The sequence below is a fragment of the Bombina bombina genome, chromosome 3 (assembly GCF_027579735.1).
Source record: "Bombina bombina isolate aBomBom1 chromosome 3, aBomBom1.pri, whole genome shotgun sequence".
In the NCBI taxonomy this organism is placed as follows: domain Eukaryota; kingdom Metazoa; phylum Chordata; class Amphibia; order Anura; family Bombinatoridae; genus Bombina; species Bombina bombina.
Window position 1 is genome coordinate 740,116,612 of NC_069501.1, and position 18,357 is coordinate 740,134,968.

General features: G+C 39.8%; 1 protein-coding gene across 1 annotated transcript in view; it reads right to left on the reverse strand.

The window, feature by feature from the left end:
- OFD1 (OFD1 centriole and centriolar satellite protein) overlaps positions 1–18,357 on the reverse strand; it is a 149,203-nt gene that overhangs the window by 108,950 nt on the left and 21,896 nt on the right. Inside the window, exons 11-12 of the mRNA XM_053707579.1 lie at positions 17,696–17,769; positions 14,942–15,033 (exon numbers count right to left, since the gene is read on the reverse strand). Coding sequence (XP_053563554.1) covers positions 14,942–15,033; positions 17,696–17,769 — 166 coding nt within the window. The remainder of the gene's footprint in view (positions 1–14,941; positions 15,034–17,695; positions 17,770–18,357) is intronic.

The window sequence follows — 18,357 nt, forward strand, 5'->3', positions numbered from 1 at the left end:
CATAATGAAAGCTTTTTTGCAATGTGTCGCAATTTAATTAGTCCAGGGCTCCCATGCTGAACGTTTTAGTTTTCAGAGACTAAGTGCCCCAACTTAGGTACGCTAAGCTCTTAATAACTCAGGCCGGGTCATTACCTTCATAAATGATAACCCAATGGGATTGATATAGCGCCGTTTTAAGACATTCCTGATAATAATGTTGTGGGACCTTGATGTTGCTATACTTAGCTGTTTGCCTTTACTATATAGTTAGGCAGTGGATATCTTATTTTTAGGTCTTGCCTGCGGGTTAGTGGGGAGCCCCCCGGGGGAGATCTTTACATAAATATGTGAAACAGATGGCAAAGCAGTTATATCATAGCTATATTGATTGATGGCTACAAATGTGATCCCTTAAGTATACTGATACTCTTCTTTCCTGTGTCTGTCCAACCTGGGGGCATGAGGGGGCCCTCAGTGGAGACAATTATATATCGCTACTGTATTCTTATGTACCATTACCTCACTTGTTTGAGTAAATAATATGTGTCCCTCCTTCTGGGCCAGTGGCCAGGGCTCTGAGGGAGTCTACATAGAGGTAGCTTATCTTAGGGAGGGGTTAGGCAGGGATTTGGATCCCATTATTGCGGGATTCTTACGCTGTAGTCAACCGCTGTGTTTCTCAGGTGATAACTAGTTCCTTCCCACACGATAGATACTAGCTCAAACTATTTGGTATCGTAATTTCCTAGAGCACGTCTCATCCCACAGAAAAGCGGCAAGACATTTATCATATCCACAACAGGCAACATTGGTCTTTAACTCTCATATTGTGCTAAGTCCAATCCCCTTTATATATATTTATATTAGATATTCAGTCCTAGGCTACCCCCCCCTGGCAGAGCCCTTACCAGGGTTCCAACTAGGCGAACTATTTTCGCCTCAACTTTTATTTTCATTTCATAAGAAATTTGTGCTCTCATTGCCTTGAATCATTTGTGTATGTCTTGAACAGTAAACTATAAGTCTATATAATGTTAACTTTTTATGTTCTTAGAGTATGTTAACATATTTTGGATATGTTAATTTGAATTTAGTGTATAAGCCTTTCAGAGCAGGGGTCCTGCGTGATCCCAATTGTTATATTTAACTTCTAAATCAAATAAAAATTCATTAAAAAAATAAAAAATAAAAAAGCCCACCCAAAATAAAAAAAACCTAGCCTACAATAAACCACCAATAGCCCTTAAAAGGGCCTTTTGTAGGGCATTGCCCTCAGTTAAACTGCTCTTTTACCTGTAAAAAATACAAAGACCCCCCCAACAGTAAAACCCACCACCCAACCAACCCTCCAAAACAAAACAACCTAACTCTAACAAAAACCTAAGCTACCCATTGCCCTGAAAAGGGCATTTGTATAGACATTGCCCTTAAAAAGGCATTTAGCTATTTTAAGAAAAGCCCAAACCCTAAACTAAAAAAAAACAACAACAAAAAAAAAAACAACACAATTTAGGTACTCATAGTTGCTGAAGTCCCGCTTGAAGGATCTTCATCCCAGCAGTAGTTTATTATAGATTAGGGTTTTTTATTTTGGGGTGGGTTATTTATTTTATTTTTTTTAAATGGTATTAGAATAGGAATAATTTTTATTGTTTTGAATAATTTCGTTTGTTATTTTTTTGTAATAGTAGTTTTTTTATTTTTTGTAATGTTAGGTTTTAGTGTATAGTTAATAACTATTTACTAACAAGTCTACCTAGTTAAACTAAATACAAACTTACCTGTGAAATAAAAATAAAACCTAAGCTTGCTACAATATAACTATTAGTTATATTGTAGCTAGCTTAGGTTTTATCTCACAGGTAAGTTTGTATTTAGTTTTAATAGGTATTAATTAGTTAATAATCGTAACTTTAATTTAGCTCTATTTTAATTATGTTAAAGTTAGGGGGTGTTAGGGTTAAAGGGACAGTCTAGGCCAAAATAAACTTTCATGATTCAGATAGAGCATGTAATTTTAAACAATTTTCCAATTTACTTTTATCACCAATTTTGCTTTGTTCTCTTGGTATTCTTAGTTGAAAGCTTAACCTAGGAGGTTCATATGCTAATTTCTTAGACCTTGAAGCCCACCTCTTTTCAGAATTAATTTTAACAGTTTTTCACCACTAGAGGGTGTTAGTTCACGTATTTCATATAGATAACACTGTGCTCGTGCACGTGAAGTTATCTGGGAGCAGGCACTGATTGGCTAAACTGCAAGTCTGTCAAAAGAACTGAAATAAAGGGGCAGTTTGCAGAGGCTTAGATACAAGATAATCATAGAGGTTAAAAGTATATTAATATAACTGTGTGGTTATGCAAAACTGGGGAATGGGTTATAAGGGGATTATCTATCTTTCTCTTGTTAAGTGTATCCAGTCCACGGATCATCCATTACTTATGGGATATTAACTCCTCCCCAACAGGAAGTGCAAGAGGATTCACCCAGCAGAGCTGCTATATAGCTCCTCCCCTAACTGCCATTCCCAGTCATTCTCTTGCACCCAACGAATAGATAGGATGTGTGAGAGGACTGTGGTGATTATACTTAGTTTCATACCTTCAATCAAAAGTTTGTTATTTTATAATAGCACCGGAGTGTGTTATTCCTTCTCTGGTAGAATTTGAAGAAGAATCTACCTGAGTTTTTCTATGATTTTAGCCGGAGTAGTTAAGATCATATTGCTGTTTCTCGGCCATCTGAGGAGAGGTAAACTTCAGATCAGGGGACAGCGGGCAGATTAATCTGCAAAGAGGTATGTAGCAGCTTATTATTTTCTGACAATGGAATTGATGAGAAAATTCTGCCATACCGATATAATGTAAACTCAGCCTTAAATGCAGTAGCAGCAACTGGTATCAGGCTGTCATGTATGTATATTTTACACTTCAGTATTCTGGGGAATGGCACTTCACTGGAATTATACTGTATGCATAAAACTTTAGCCTAATTTGCAGGGACTAGCAACAGGCTTTTTAATAACACTCAATTTATTAATGTTAAACGTTTTTTGCTGGCATGTAAAATCGTTTAATTTTCTGAGGTACTGGGTGAAAAAATGTTTTGGGCACTATTTTTTTCCACTTGGCAGTCGTTTTATTTAATTTATGACAGTTTACTGATCTCTCTCACTGTTATGTGTGAGGGGGAGGGGCCTTTTTTGGCGCTTTTGCTACGCATCAAAAAATTCAGTCAGAAGTTTATTGTCTTCCCTGCATGATCCGGTTCATCTCTACAGAACTCAGGGGTCTTCAAAACTTGTTTTGAGGGAGGTAATCACTCACAGCAGAGCTGTGAGATTGTAGTTGACTGTGATAAAAAAACGTTTATTTCTGTATTTTTTTTTTTATTTTTATTTTTTTTCTGCTATCAGGGTTAGTTATCCTTTGCTAATGGGAGCAATCCTTTGCTAAAATTGTGTTTTTTACAAAGATTTGATGCTATAACTTTTCAGTTTATTAATTTTCAACTGTCATAACTTTTTCTGTGCTTCTTATAGGCACAGTACGTTTTCATATTATAGTAAATTACTTGAAAAGTATTTCCAAGTTGCTAGTTTATTTGCTAGTGTGTTAAACATGTCTGATTCAGAGGAAGATATCTGTGCTATATGTGCTAAAGCCAAAGTGGAGCCCAATAGAAATTTATGTACTAACTGTATTGATGCTACTTTAAATAAAAGTCAATCTGTACAAATTGAACATATTTCACCAAACAACGAGGGGAGAGTTATGCCGACTAACTCGCCTCACGTGTCAGTACCTGCATCTCCCGCTCGGGAGGTGCGTGATATTGTAGCGCCGAGTACATCTGGGCGGCCATTACAAATCACATTACAGGATATGGCTACTGTTATGACTGAAGTTTTGGCTAAATTACCAGAACTAAGAGGTAAGCGTGATCACTCTGGGGTGAGAACAGAGTGCGCTGATAATATTAGGGCCATGTCAGACACTGCGTCACAATTTGCAGAACATGAGGACGGAGAGCTTCATTCTGCGGGTGACGGTTCTGATCCAAACAAACTGGATTCAGATATTTAAAATTTTAAATTTAAGCTGGAAAACCTCCGTGTATTACTAGGGGAGGTGTTAGCGGCTCTGAATGATTGTAACACAGTTGCAATACCAGAGAAAATGTGTAGGTTGGATAAATATTTTGCGGTACCGGCGAGTACTGACGTTTTTCCTATACCTAAGAGACTTACTGAAATTGTTACTAAGGAGTGGGATAGACCCGGTGTGCCGTTCTCACCCCCTCCGATATTTAGAAAGATGTTTCCAATAGACGCCACCACACGGGACTTATGGCAAACGGTCCCTAAGGTGGAGGGAGCAGTTTCTACTTTAGCTAAGCGTACCACTATCCCGGTGGAGGATAGCTGTGCCTTTTCAGATCCAATGGATAAAAAGTTAGAGAGTTACCTTAAGAAAATGTTTGTTCAACAAGGTTTTATATTGCAACCTCTTGTATGCATTGCGCCTGTCACGGCTGCAGCAGCATTTTGGTTTGAGTCTCTGGAAGAGACACTTGAATCAGCTCCATTAGATGAGATTGCACACAAGCTTAAAGCCCTTAAGTTAGCTAACTCATTTATTTCAGATGCCGTAGTACATTTAACTAAACTTACGGCTAAGAATTCCGGATTAGCCATTCAGGCACGCAGAGCACTGTGGCTAAAATCCTGGTCAGCTGACGTTACTTCTAAATCTAAATTGCTTAATATACCTTTCAAAGGGCAGACCTTATTCGGGCCCGGGTTGAAAGAAATTATCGCTGACATTACAGGAGGTAAAGGCCATGCCCTGCCTCAAGACAGAGCCAAACCTAAGGCTAGACAGTCTAATTTTCGTTCCTTTCGTAATTTCAAAGCAGGAGCAGCATCCACTTCCTCTGCACCAAAACAGGAAGGAGCTGTTGCTCGCTACAGACAAGGCTGGAGACCTAGCCAGTCCTGGAACAAGGGCAAGCAGGCCAGGAAACCTGCTGCTGCCCCTAAGACAGCATGAATCGAGGGCCCCCGATCTGGGAACGGATCTAGTGGGGGGCAGACTTTCTCTCTTCGCCCAGGCTTGGGCAAGAGATGTCCAGGATCCCTGGGCGTTAGAGATCATATCTCAGGGATACCTTCTAGACTTCAAATTCTCTCCCCCAAGAGGGAGATTTCATCTTTCAAGGTTGTCAACAAACCAAATAAAGAAAGAGGCGTTTCTACACTGCGTACAAGATCTTTTATTAATGGGAGTGATCCATCCGGTTCCGCGGTCGGAACAAGGACAGGGGTTTTACTCAAATCTGTTTGTGGTTCCCAAAAAAGAGGGAACTTTCAGGCCAATCTTGGATTTAAAGATCCTAAACAAATTCCTAAGAGTTCCATCGTTCAAAATGGAAACTATTCGGACAATTTTACCCATGATCCAAAAGGGTCAGTACATGACCACAGTGGATTTAAAGGATGCTTACCTTCACATACCGATTCACAAAGATCATTACCGGTATCTAAGGTTTGCCTTTCTAGACAGGCATTACCAGTTTGTAGCTCTTCCATTCGGATTGGCTACGGCTCCGAGAATCTTCACAAAGGTTCTGGGTGCTCTTCTGGCGGTACTAAGACCGCGAGGAATTGCGGTAGCTCCGTACCTAGACGACATTCTGATACAAGCTTCAAGCTTTCAAACTGCCAAGTCTCATACAGAGTTAGTACTGGCATTTCTAAGGTCGCATGGATGGAAGGTGAACGAAAAGAAGAGTTCTCTCTTTCCACTCACAAGAGTTCCCTTCTTGGGGACTCTTATAGATTCTGTAGAAATGAAGATTTACTTGACAGAAGACAGGTTAACAAAGCTTCAAAATGCATGCCGTGTCCTTCATTCCATTCAACACCCGTCAGTAGCTCAATGCATGGAGGTGATCGGCTTAATGGTAGCAGCAATGGACATAGTACCCTTTGCACGCCTACATCTCAGACCGCTGCAATTGTGCATGCTAAGTCAGTGGAATGGGGATTACTCAGACTTGTCCCCTACTCTGAATCTGGATCAAGAGACCAGAAATTCTCTTCTATGGTGGCTTTCTCGGCCACATCTGTCCAGGGGGATGCCATTCAGCAGGCCGGACTGGACAATTGTAACAACAGACGCCAGCCTACTAGGTTGGGGCGCTGTCTGGAATTCTCTGAAGGCTCAGGGACAATGGAATCAGGAGGAGAGTCTCCTACCAATAAACATTCTGGAATTGAGAGCAGTTCTCAATGCCCTTCTGGCTTGGCCCCAGTTAACAACTCGGGGGTTCATCAGGTTTCAGTCGGACAACATCACGACTGTAGCTTACATCAACCATCAGGGAGGGACAAGAAGCTCCCTAGCAATGATGGAAGTATCAAAGATAATTCACTGGGCAGAGTCTCACTCTTGCCACCTGTCAGCAATCCACATCCCAGGAGTGGAGAACTGGGAGGCGGATTTCTTAAGTCGTCAGACTTTTCATCCGGGGGAGTGGGAACTTCATCCGGAGGTCTTTGCCCAAATACTTCGACGTTGGGGCAAACCAGAGATAGATCTCATGGCGTCTCGACAGAACGCCAAGCTTCCTCGTTACGGGTCCAGATCCAGGGATCCGGGAGCGGTTCTGATAGATGCTTTGACAGCACCTTGGACCTTCGGGATGGCTTATGTGTTTCCACCCTTCCCGATGCTTCCTCGATTGATTGCCAGAATCAAACAGGAGAGAGCATCAGTGATTCTAATAGCGCCTGCATGGCCACGCAGGACTTGGTATGCAGATCTAGTGGACATGTCATCCTGTCCACCTTGGTCGCTACCTCTGAAACAGGACCTTCTGATCCAGGGTCCCTTCAAACATCAAAATCTAATTTCTCTGAAGCTGACTGCTTGGAAATTGAACGCTTGATTTTATCAAAACGTGGTTTTTCTGAGTCAGTTATTGATACCTTAATACAGGCTAGGAAGCCTGTTACCAGAAAGATTTACCATAAGATATTGCGCAAATACTTATATTGGTGCGAATCCAAGAGTTACTCATGGAGTAAGGTTAGGATTCCGAGGATATTGTCTTTTCTACAAGAAGGTTTAGAAAAGGGTTTATCCGCTAGTTCCTTAAAGGGACAGATTTCAGCTCTGTCCATTCTTTTACACAAACGTCTGTCAGAAGTTCCGGACGTTCAAGCTTTTTGTCAGGCTTTAGCTAGGATCAAGCCTGTGTTTAAAACTGTTGCTCCACCATGGAGTTTGAACTTAGTTCTTAATGTTTTACAGGGGGTTCCGTTTGAACCCCTTCATTCCATTGATATCAAGTTGTTATCTTGGAAAGTTCTGTTTTTAATGGCGATTTCCTCGGCTCGAAGAGTCTCTGAGTTATCTGCCTTACATTGTGATTCTCCTTATCTGATTTTTCATTCAGACAAGGTAGTTCTACGTACTAAACCTGGGTTCCTACCTAAGGTGGTCACTAACAGGAATATCAATCAAGAGATTGTGGTTCCATCTTTGTGTCCTAATCCTTCTTCGAAAAAGGAACGTCTGCTACACAATCTAGATGTAATCCGTGCCCTGAAATTTTATCTACAGGCAACTAAGGATTTTCGACAAACGTCTTCCCTGTTTGTCGTTTATTCTGGTCAGAGGAGAGGTCAAAAAGCTTTGGCTACCTCTCTCTCCTTTTGGCTTCGTAGCATAATACGGTTAGCCTATGAGACTGCTGGACAGCAGCCTCCTGAAAGAATTACAGCACATTCTAATAGAGCTGTGGCTTCCACTTGGGCCTTTAAGAATGAGGCTTCTGTTGAACAGATTTGCAAGGCTGCAACTTGGTCTTCTCTTCATACTTTTTCCAAATTTTCCAAATTTGACACTTTTGCTTCTTCGGAGGCTGTTTTTGGGAGAAAGGTTCTTCAGGCAGTGGTTCCTTCCGTATAAAGAGCCTGCCTGTCCCTCCCGTCATCCGTGTACTTTAGCTTTGGTATTGGTATCCCATAAGTAATGGATGATCCGTGGACTGGATACACTTAACAAGAGAAAACATAATTTATGCTTACCTGATAAATTTATTTCTCTTGTAGTGTATCCAGTCCACGGCCCGCCCTGTCACTTTAAGGCAGGTAATTTTTCCATTAAACTACAGTCACCACTGCACCCTATGGTTTTCCTTTCTCTGCATGTTTTCGGTCGAATGACTGGTAATGGCAGTTAGGGGAGGAGCTATATAGCAGCTCTGCTGGGTGAATCCTCTTGCACTTCCTGTTGGGGAGGAGTTAATATCCCATAAGTAATGGATGATCCGTGGACTGGATACACTACAAGAGAAATACATTTATCAGGTAAGCATAAATTATGTTTTTAAAACAATAAAAATTCTGGTGTAGACTGTCCCTTTAAGGTTAAGCTAGGTTTAGGTTTAAGGGTTAATATAGTTTAGTTTAATTTAGGTTGTTGCAAAGTGGGGGGCTGGTGGTTTAGGGGTTAATAGGTTTATTTAGTGGTAGTGTTGTGGGAGGCCAGAGGTTTAGGGAGTTAATAGCTTTATTTAGTGGTGGCAATGTCGGGGAGCGGCGGAATAGGGGTTAATAACTTTAGTATAGTGGCGGCAATACCGGGAGCGGCAGATTACGGGTTAATAGAATTATTTAGGTGGCGATAACGGGAGCGGCAGATTAGGGGTTAATAGATTTATTTAGGTGGCGGCCATATCGGGAGTGGCAGATTAGGGGTTAATAACATTATGTAGGTGTTGGCGATGTTGGGGGCAGCAGATTAGGGGTGTTTAGACGTGGGGTTTATGTTAGGGTGTTAGGTTTAAATGTAACTTTTTTATCCCCATAGACATCAATAGGGCTGCGTTACAGAGCTTTTCATTCCACAATCGCAGGTGTTAGGTTTTTTTCTAACCCGCTCTCCCCATTGATGTCTATGGGGAAAGTGTGCACGAGCAAGTCAAAACAGTGCTTGTATTTTGTGCGGTATGGAGCACAACGCAACCATATCGCAAGCACAAGCCGGCTGTTTCAAAACTTGTAATGGCTGCGCTATAGAGGGTGAAATAACGCGTTCATTAAATTCCCTATAGGGCGCATAACTCGTAATCTACCTGAATGTTATTAAGAGACTGAAAACTATCATTCCACTCTAAGGCAGGACATGCTCTGATCTGAGATGTCATTGCAGAAAATGCAGCATGTTTGCAAAAAGAACTTGACACATGCAGCAAAAGTTATCGCTTTTGTTTTGCAATGCTGCTCCACATCAGGCGCTTCTCTTCAAACAGCACTGTGCTCTGACTGCACTGTGTAAGTTTTCATTAGCATGGTCTAGCCAGAGTGAAGCCCTGTTAGAAGGGCAGTATTGCAAAGCAACAGAGCATTGATTGAGGACTGTCTCAGAGATTTTCAAACCCCACCCCTAGCCTTTCCTGGGCCTAGATTTAGAGTTCGGCGGTAGCCGTCAAAACCAGCGTTAGAGGCTCCTAACGCTGGTTTTGGCCGCCCGCTGGTATTTGGAGTCAGTGATTAAAGGGTCTAACGCTCACTTTTCAGCCGCGACTTTTCCATACCGCAGATCCCCTTACGCCATTTGCGTATCCTATCTTTTCAATGGGATCTTCCTAACGCCGGTATTTAGAGTCGTTTCTGCAGTGAGCGTTAGAGCTCTAACGACAAGATTCCAGCCGCCTGAAAATAGCAGGAGTTAAGAGCTTTCTGGCTAACGCCGGTTTATAAAGCTCTTAACTACTGTACCCTAAAGTACACTAACACCCATAAACTACCTATGTACCCCTAAACCGAGGTCCCCCCACATCGCCGCCACTCGATTAAAATTTTTAACCCCTAATCTGCCGACCGCCACCTACGTTATACTTATGTACCCCTAATCTGCTGCCCCTAACACCGCCGACCCCTGTATTATATCTATTAACCCCTAACTTGCCCCCCACAACGTCGCCGCAAGCTACTTAAAATAATTAACCCCTAATCTTCCGACCGCAAATCGCCGCCACCTACGTTATCCCTATGTACCCCTAATCTGCTACCCCTAACATCGCCGACCCCTATGTTATATTTATTAACCCCTAATCTGCCCCCCTCAACGTCGCCGACACCTACCTACACTTATTAACCCCTAATCTGCCGAGCGGACCTGAGCGCTACTATAATAAAGTTATTAACCCCTAATCCGCCTCACTAACCCTATCATAAATAGTATTAACCCCTAATCTGCCCTCCCTAACATCGCCGACACCTACCTTCAATTATTAACCCCTAATCTGCCGACCGGAGCTCACCGCTATTCTAATAAATGTATTAACCCCTAAAGCTAAGTCTAACCCTAACACTAACACCCCCCTAAGTTAAATATAATTTTTATCTAACGAAATAAATTAACTCTTATTAAATAAATAATTCCTATTTAAAGCTAAATACTTACCTGTAAAATAAATCCTAATATAGCTACAATATAAATTATAATTATATTATAGCTATTTTAGGATTAATATTTATTTTACAGGCAACTTTGTAATTATTTTAACCAGGTACAATAGCTATTAAATAGTTAAGAACTATTTAATAGTTACCTAGTTAAAATAATAACAAATTTACCTGTAAAATAAATCCTAACCTAAGATATAATTAAACCTAACACTACCCTATCAATAAAATAATTAAATAAACTACCTACAATTACCTACAATTAACCTAACACTACACTATCAATAAATTAATTAAACACAATTGCTACAAATAAATAAAATTAAATAAACTATCTAAAGTACAAAAAATAAAAAAGAACTAAGTTACAGAAAATAATAAAATATTTACAAACATAAGAAAAATATTACAACAATTTTAAACTAATTACACCTACTCTAAGCCCCCTAATAAAATAACAAAGCCCCCCAAAATAAAAAATTCCCTACCCTATTCTAAAATACAAATATTACAAGCTCTTTTACCTTACCAGCCCTGAACAGGGCCCTTTGCGGGGCATGCCCCAAGAATTTCAGCTCTTTTGCCTGTAAAAAAAAACATACAATACCCCCCCCCCAACATTACAACCCACCACCCACATACCCCTAATCTAACCCAAACCCCCCTTAAATAAACCTAACACTACCCCCCTGATGATCTTCCTACCTTGTCTTCACCATGCCAGGTTCACCGATCCGTCCTGGCTCCAAGATCTTCATCCAACCCAAGCGGGGGCTAGACATCCACTGAAGAAGTCCAGAAGAGGGTCCAAAGTCTTCCTCCTATCCGGCAAGAAGAGGACATCCGGACCGGCAAACATCTTCTCCAAGCGGCATCTTCTATCTTCTTCCATCCGATGACGACCGGCTCCATCTTGAAGACCTCCAGCGCGGATCCATCCTCTTCTTCCGACGACTAGACGACGAATGACGGTTCCTTTAAGGGACGTCATCCAAGATGGCGTCCCTCGAATTCCGATTGGCTGATAGGATTCTATCAGCCAATCGGAATTAAGGTAGGAATTTTCTGATTGGCTGATGGAATCAGCCAATCAGAATATAGTTCAATCCGATTGGCTGATCCAATCAGCCAATCAGATTGAGCTCGCATTCTATTGGCTGATCGGAACAGCCAATAGAATGCGAGCTCAATCTGATTGGCTGATTGGATCAGCCAATCGGATTGAACTATATTCTGATTGGCTGATTCCATCAGCCAATCAGAAAATTCCTACCTTAATTCAGATTGGCTGATAGAATCCTATCAGCCAATCGGAATTCGAGGGACGCCATCTTGGATGACGTCCCTTAAAGGAACCGTCATTCGTCGTCTAGTCGTCGGAAGAAGAGGATGGATCCGCGCTGGAGGTCTTCAAGATGGAGCCGGTCGTCATCGGATGGAAGAAGATAGAAGATGCCGCTTGGAGAAGATGTTTGCCGGTCCGGATGTCCTCTTCTTGCCGGATAGGAGGAAGACTTTGGACCCTCTTCTGGACTTCTTCAGTGGATGTCTAGCCCCCGCTTGGGTTGGATGAAGATCTTGGAGCCAGGACGGATCGGTGAACCTGGCATGGTGAAGACAAGGTAGGAAGATCATCAGGGGGGTAGTGTTAGGTTTATTTAAGGGGGGTTTGGGTTAGATTAGGGGTATGTGGGTGGTGGGTTGTAATGTTGGGGGGGGGGTATTGTATGTTTTTTTTTACAGGCAAAAGAGCTGAAATTCTTGGGGCATGCCCCGCAAAGGGCCCTGTTCAGGGCTGGTAAGGTAAAAGAGCTTGTAATATTTGTATTTTAGAATAGGGTAGGGAATTTTTTATTTTGGGGGGCTTTGTTATTTTATTAGGGGGCTTAGAGTAGGTGTAATTAGTTTAAAATTGTTGTAATATTTTTCTTATGTTTGTAAATATTTTATTATTTTCTGTAACTTAGTTCTTTTTTATTTTTTGTACTTTAGATAGTTTATTTAATTTTATTTATTTGTAGCAATTGTGTTTAATTAATTTATTGATAGTGTAGTGTTAGGTTAATTGTAGGTAATTGTAGGTAGTTTATTTAATTATTTTATTGATAGGGTAGTGTTAGGTTTAATTATATCTTAGGTTAGGATTTATTTTACAGGTAAATTTGTTATTATTTTAACTAGGTAACTATTAAATAGTTCTTAACTATTTAATAGCTATTGTACCTGGTTAAAATAATTACAAAGTTGCCTGTAAAATAAATATTAATCCTAAAATAGCTATAATATAATTATAATTTATATTGTAGCTATATTAGGATTTATTTTACAGGTAAGTATTTAGCTTTAAATAGGAATCATTTATTTAATAAGAGTTAATTTATTTCGTTAGATAAAAATTATATTTAACTTAGGGGGGTGTTAGTGTTAGGGTTAGACTTAGCTTTAGGGGTTAATACATTTATTAGAATAGCGGTGAGCTCCGGTCGGCAGATTAGGGGTTAATAATTGAAGGTAGGTGTCGGCGATGTTAGGGAGGGCAGATTAGGGGTTAATACTATTTATGATAGGGTTAGTGAGGCGGATTAGGGGTTAATAACTTTATTATAGTAGCGCTCAGGTCCGCTCGGCAGATTAGGGGTTAATAAGTGTAGGTAGGTGTCGGCGACGTTGTGGGGGGCAGATTAGGGGTTAATAAATATAACATAGGGGTCGGCGATGTTAGGGCAGCAGATTAGGGGTACATAGGGATAACGTAGGTGGCGGCGGTTTACGGAGCGGCAGATTAGGGGTTAAAAGTGTAATGCAGGGGTCAGCGATAGCGGGGGCGGCAGATTAGGGGTTAATAAGTGTAAGGTTAGGGGTGTTTAGACTCGGGGTACATGTTAGAGTGTTAGGTGCAGACGTAGGAAGTGTTTCCCCATAGGAAACAATGGGGCTGCGTTAAGAGCTGAACGCTGCTTTTTTGCAGGTGTTAGGTTTTTTTTCAGCTCAAACTGCCCCATTGTTTCCTATGGGAGAATCGTGCACGAGCACGTTTTTGATGCCGGCCGCGTCCGTAAGCAACTCTGGTATCGAGAGTTGCATTTGCGGTAAATATGCTCTACGCTCCTTTTTTGGAGCCTAACGCAGCATTTGTTTGAACTCTCGATACCAGAGTTAATTTTATGGTGCGGCCAGAAAAAAACCTGCGGAGCGTTAACAGCCCTTTTACCGCCGAACTCCAAATCTAGGCCCTGGTGTGCAAAGCTGTGAATCCTGAATGTAAGACATTCATGTGAGCAATGCACCTTTTTATGACTACATTTTTACCTTAGAATTATGTGATGTTAGACCAAGAGCAAAAGGAAATGTATTTAAGAGATATTCTAAAAACTTAAAAGGGACATGGAAAAAAAAACATTTTCTTTCATGATTCAGAGTATTATAACCCTCCCCCCCCCAGGCATACACTATTAAACAACTTTCAAATGTACTTATATTATCTAACTTGCTTTGTTCTCTTGGTATCCTTTGTTGAATACCTAGGTAGGCCCAGGAGCTAGGAAGCTAGCTGCTGATTGGTTGGTGGCTGCATATATGCCTCTTCTTACTGGTTTACCAATGTGAACAGCTAGTACCCAGTAGTGCATTACTGCTCCTTCAATACAGGATATCACAAAAAAATTGGAATGTTGTGTATGCTCTATCGAAATCATGAAAGGAAATATTTGTGTTTTATGTCCCTTTAAATATTGTTTTTTTTATTGCAATGCAATCCAGTTAATCAACATATTGCAGTTGAACTGCTACTTTAGTGTAACTACCTAATTTAAAATTTCATTCCAAAATGACCTGCAAACATTTTTTCACTAAAAAAAGTCTCATCACAGAAAGTGAAAAAAAAAAAAAAAGTTCTGCCTCTGTGTCAATCCATATAAGTCATCAGAGAAGCTAAGTTCTTTCCAACTGAACTAAAATATAAGAATCATGTGAGATGCTTTCCTTACAAAAGGCTGTGGATTGAGGAGACGGAAGACTCAGTGCTTTTTGACAGAAAAACGTTTAGGTACTTGTTAAGGTGAACTAGGTGATAGAGCCGACTTTCATCATGGTAGCTTTATAGAACCAGTTTAGTTACAATACAGTAAGAATACACACTGATGTATTACATGAATGTTATTGTACTTTCTGCAAATGTTTGCTCCATCAAAATATTATAACACTTAGTAAATCATTTTAAAAACTAGAGTTTTACACATATTATAAAAATCTAAAATACTGAGATTATTATATAGGAAAATACTCCACTAGTAGAGGGCTCATTTACAAAGATGTTTTTGCAGTTTAGGGGGCCCTGTGATGCAGGCTCATACAGATTTCCTTAAAGCAGGCTAGGAATTCATTACAGAAAAACTCTACCTGTAAATTACAGTGCGTCTAAATACCTTTAAGAAAATAACAAATATATCTAGAATTGATTTAATTGTAAATGTGATTACCTCTAGGTCTTTTGTACGAGATATTGCTTGTTCCAACTCTTGTTTTTTCATGTTGATCACAATGGCCTCTTCACGTAATCTTGCTGTCTCGCCTAATATCAAAAGACAAGCTTGCTATAAATTGTCACACAGCAAGGGTGATAGAACATATATATATATATATATACACACATACAGGGAGTGCAGAATTATTAGGCAAGTTGTATTTTTGAGGATTAATTTTATTATTGAACAACAACCATGTTCTCAATGAACCCAAAAAACTCATTAATATCAAAGCTGAATAGTTTTGGAAGTAGTTTTTAGTTTGTTTTTAGTTATAGCTATTTTAGGGGGATATCTGTGTGTGCAGGTGACTATTACTGTGCATAATTATTAGGCAACTTAACAAAAAACAAATATATACCCATTTCAATTATTTATTTTTACCAGTGAAACCAATATAACATCTCAACATTCACAAATATACATTTCTGACATTCAAAAACAAAACAAAAACAAATCAGTGACCAATATAGCCACCTTTCTTTGCAAGGACACTCAAAAGCCTGCCATCCATGGATTCTGTCAGTGTTTTGATCTGTTCACCATCAACATTGCGTGCAGCAGCAACCACAGCCTCCCAGACACTGTTCAGAGAGGTGTACTGTTTTCCCTCCTTGTAAATCTCACATTTGATGATGGACCACAGGTTCTCAATGGGGTTCAGATCAGGTGAACAAGGAGGCCATGTCATTAGATTTTCTTCTTTTATACCCTTTCTTGCCAGCCACGCTGTGGAGTACTTGGACGCGTGTGATGGAGCATTGACCTGCATGAAAATCATGTTTTTCTTGAAGGATGCAGACTTCTTCCTGTACCACTGCTTGAAGAAGGTGTCTTCCAGAAACTGGCAGTAGGACTGGGAGTTGAGCTTGACTCCATCCTCAAACCGAAAAGGCCCCACAAGCTCATCTTTGATGATACCAGCCCAAACCAGTACTCCACCTCCACCTTGCTGGCGACTGAGTTGGACTGGAGCTCTCTGCCCTTTACCAATCCAGCCACGGGCCCATCCATCTGGCCCATCAAGACTCACTCTCATTTCATCAGTCCATAAAACCTTAGAAAAATCAGTCTTGAGATATTTCTTGGCCCAGTCTTGACATTTCAGCTTGTGTGTCTTGTTCAGTGGTGGTCGTCTTTTAGCCTTTCTTACCTTGGCCATGTCTCTGAGTATTGCACACCTTGTGCTTTTGGGCACTCCAGTGATGTTGCAGCTCTGAAATATGGCCAAACTGGTTGCAAGTGGCATCTTGGCAGCTGCACGCTTGACTTTTCTCAGTTCATGGGCAGTTATTTTGCGCCTTGGTTTTTCCACACGCTTCTTGCGACCCTGTTGACTATTTTGAATGAAACGCTTGATTGTTCGATGATCACGCTTCAGAAGCTTTGCAATTTTAAGAGTGCTGCATCCCTCTGCAAGATATCTCACTATTTTTGACTTTTCTGAGCCTGTCAAGTCCTTCTTTTGACCCATTTTGCCAAAGGAAAGGAAGTTGCCTAATAATTATGCACACCTGATATAGGGTGTTGATGTCATTAGACCACACCCCTTCTCATTACAGAGATGCACATCACCTAATATGCTTAATTGGTAGTAGGCTTTCGAGCCTATACAGCTTGGAGTAAGACAACATGCATAAAGAGGATGATGTGGTCAAAATACTCATTTGCCTAATAATTCTGCACTCCCTGTATATAAAGTAAGTTGTTAAAATGATTTACTATTTAATTGTATATTTGTTTAAACACATGTTCATTTTTTCAGCTTTTAAACAGGCTTACACACTTTTAAGGACTTATATTTTCTAGCTCGAAGTATCTTCATAAAAAAGGGGCAGGGACCAGTCTTAATATTTATCTTTGAGATAAAAGTTGTAACAGACTAACCTTACTTCCTATGTTCTGCATTGCAAATAAAGCAGCACCCTTTATAAAGGTATCCATGCAACATAAAGATTACTTTCAATCATGAGTGAAGGCTGCAACAACAATTTTTTTTTACTTTTTAGAAAGATAATTTACTTTACTCAAAGGCTTCGGAGGAGGGTAACAATATTCTGTAAGTTAATTCTGCATACAACGTGACTGACTCAGAGAACAGATAACACACGCAACAGCCAATTGTATTTTCTGACAGTAAAATTCTTGTTTGCAAGTCACATTGCTAATTATTTTTAGACTTGTAAAAGTAGCTTAATGACAGGAAACTAAGTTAAAGGGACACTGTACACTAGATTTTTCTTTGCATGAATGTTTTGTAGATGATCCATGTATATAGCCGTCTGGGAGTGTTTTTATAACAATGTATAGTTTTGCTTATTTTTTATAACATTGTGCTGATTTTCAGACTCCTAACCAAGCCCCAAAGTATCAGATGTATCTTAATGTCTACAGACTCCTGTTTGTATAATCTTTATTTTTATATGCAAAGGCGGGGGTGTCTGCTCTTACTGCTTTCCTAGCCCCTTTCACTGGGTGTCCCAGCCTAACCTCATCAAAAGTGCTAAACTGGGAGCTTCTAAGTAAGTTTTAAAAGTTTTTATAATGGATTTTTAGATCGTTATCTGTGCAAATTCTTCTTTATAGTAGTGTCTATTACATGCAGTTATATGAAAATTGGTGTATACTGTCCATTAAAACAAAGGTCACTTATCCAAAATATGGATATATATAGTGTAGCTATATTATAATTTATATAAATCTACAAACCTTTATTTCTTTTCTCATCTTCAATAACTTTCTGAGATCTTTTCAAATATTCTTCCTTCATTTCAATTTGATATCTAAAACAAGGGAAAAAATGAGAAGCAAATTAAACTTGACAGCAAAATGTATTTTTTCAGGTTAAGATTTCCTAGCGCATTCACCAAATTAGTTATCTAAATCAGTGTTTTTCAACCAGTGTACCGTGGCATACTAGTGTGCCGTGAGAGATCCTCAGGTGTGCCGCGGCAGATTGACAACAGTGCAGGGGTGTACCTCTTTCAAATTTTGAAATATTGGGAGGTATGTGACAGGCTCATCAGGCATCATTTACAACCATGACATTGATATTCATTCACAGGCAATCATTATGATTGTTTGTAAAAGAATATCAATATGTCATGTATATATATATATATATATATATATATATATATATATATATATATATATATATATATATATATATATATATATATATATACACTGTACATATATCCTGTATTAGGCTACAATGTGTGATTTTGTAAAATTTTGGGATGGTGGTGTGCCACAGGATTTTTTAATGTAAAAAAGTGTGCCACGGCAAAAAAAAGGTTGCAAATCACTGATCTAAATGACCACTTTAAATTAGTTTTGTTATTACCTTAAAAAGATCCCATTTATTG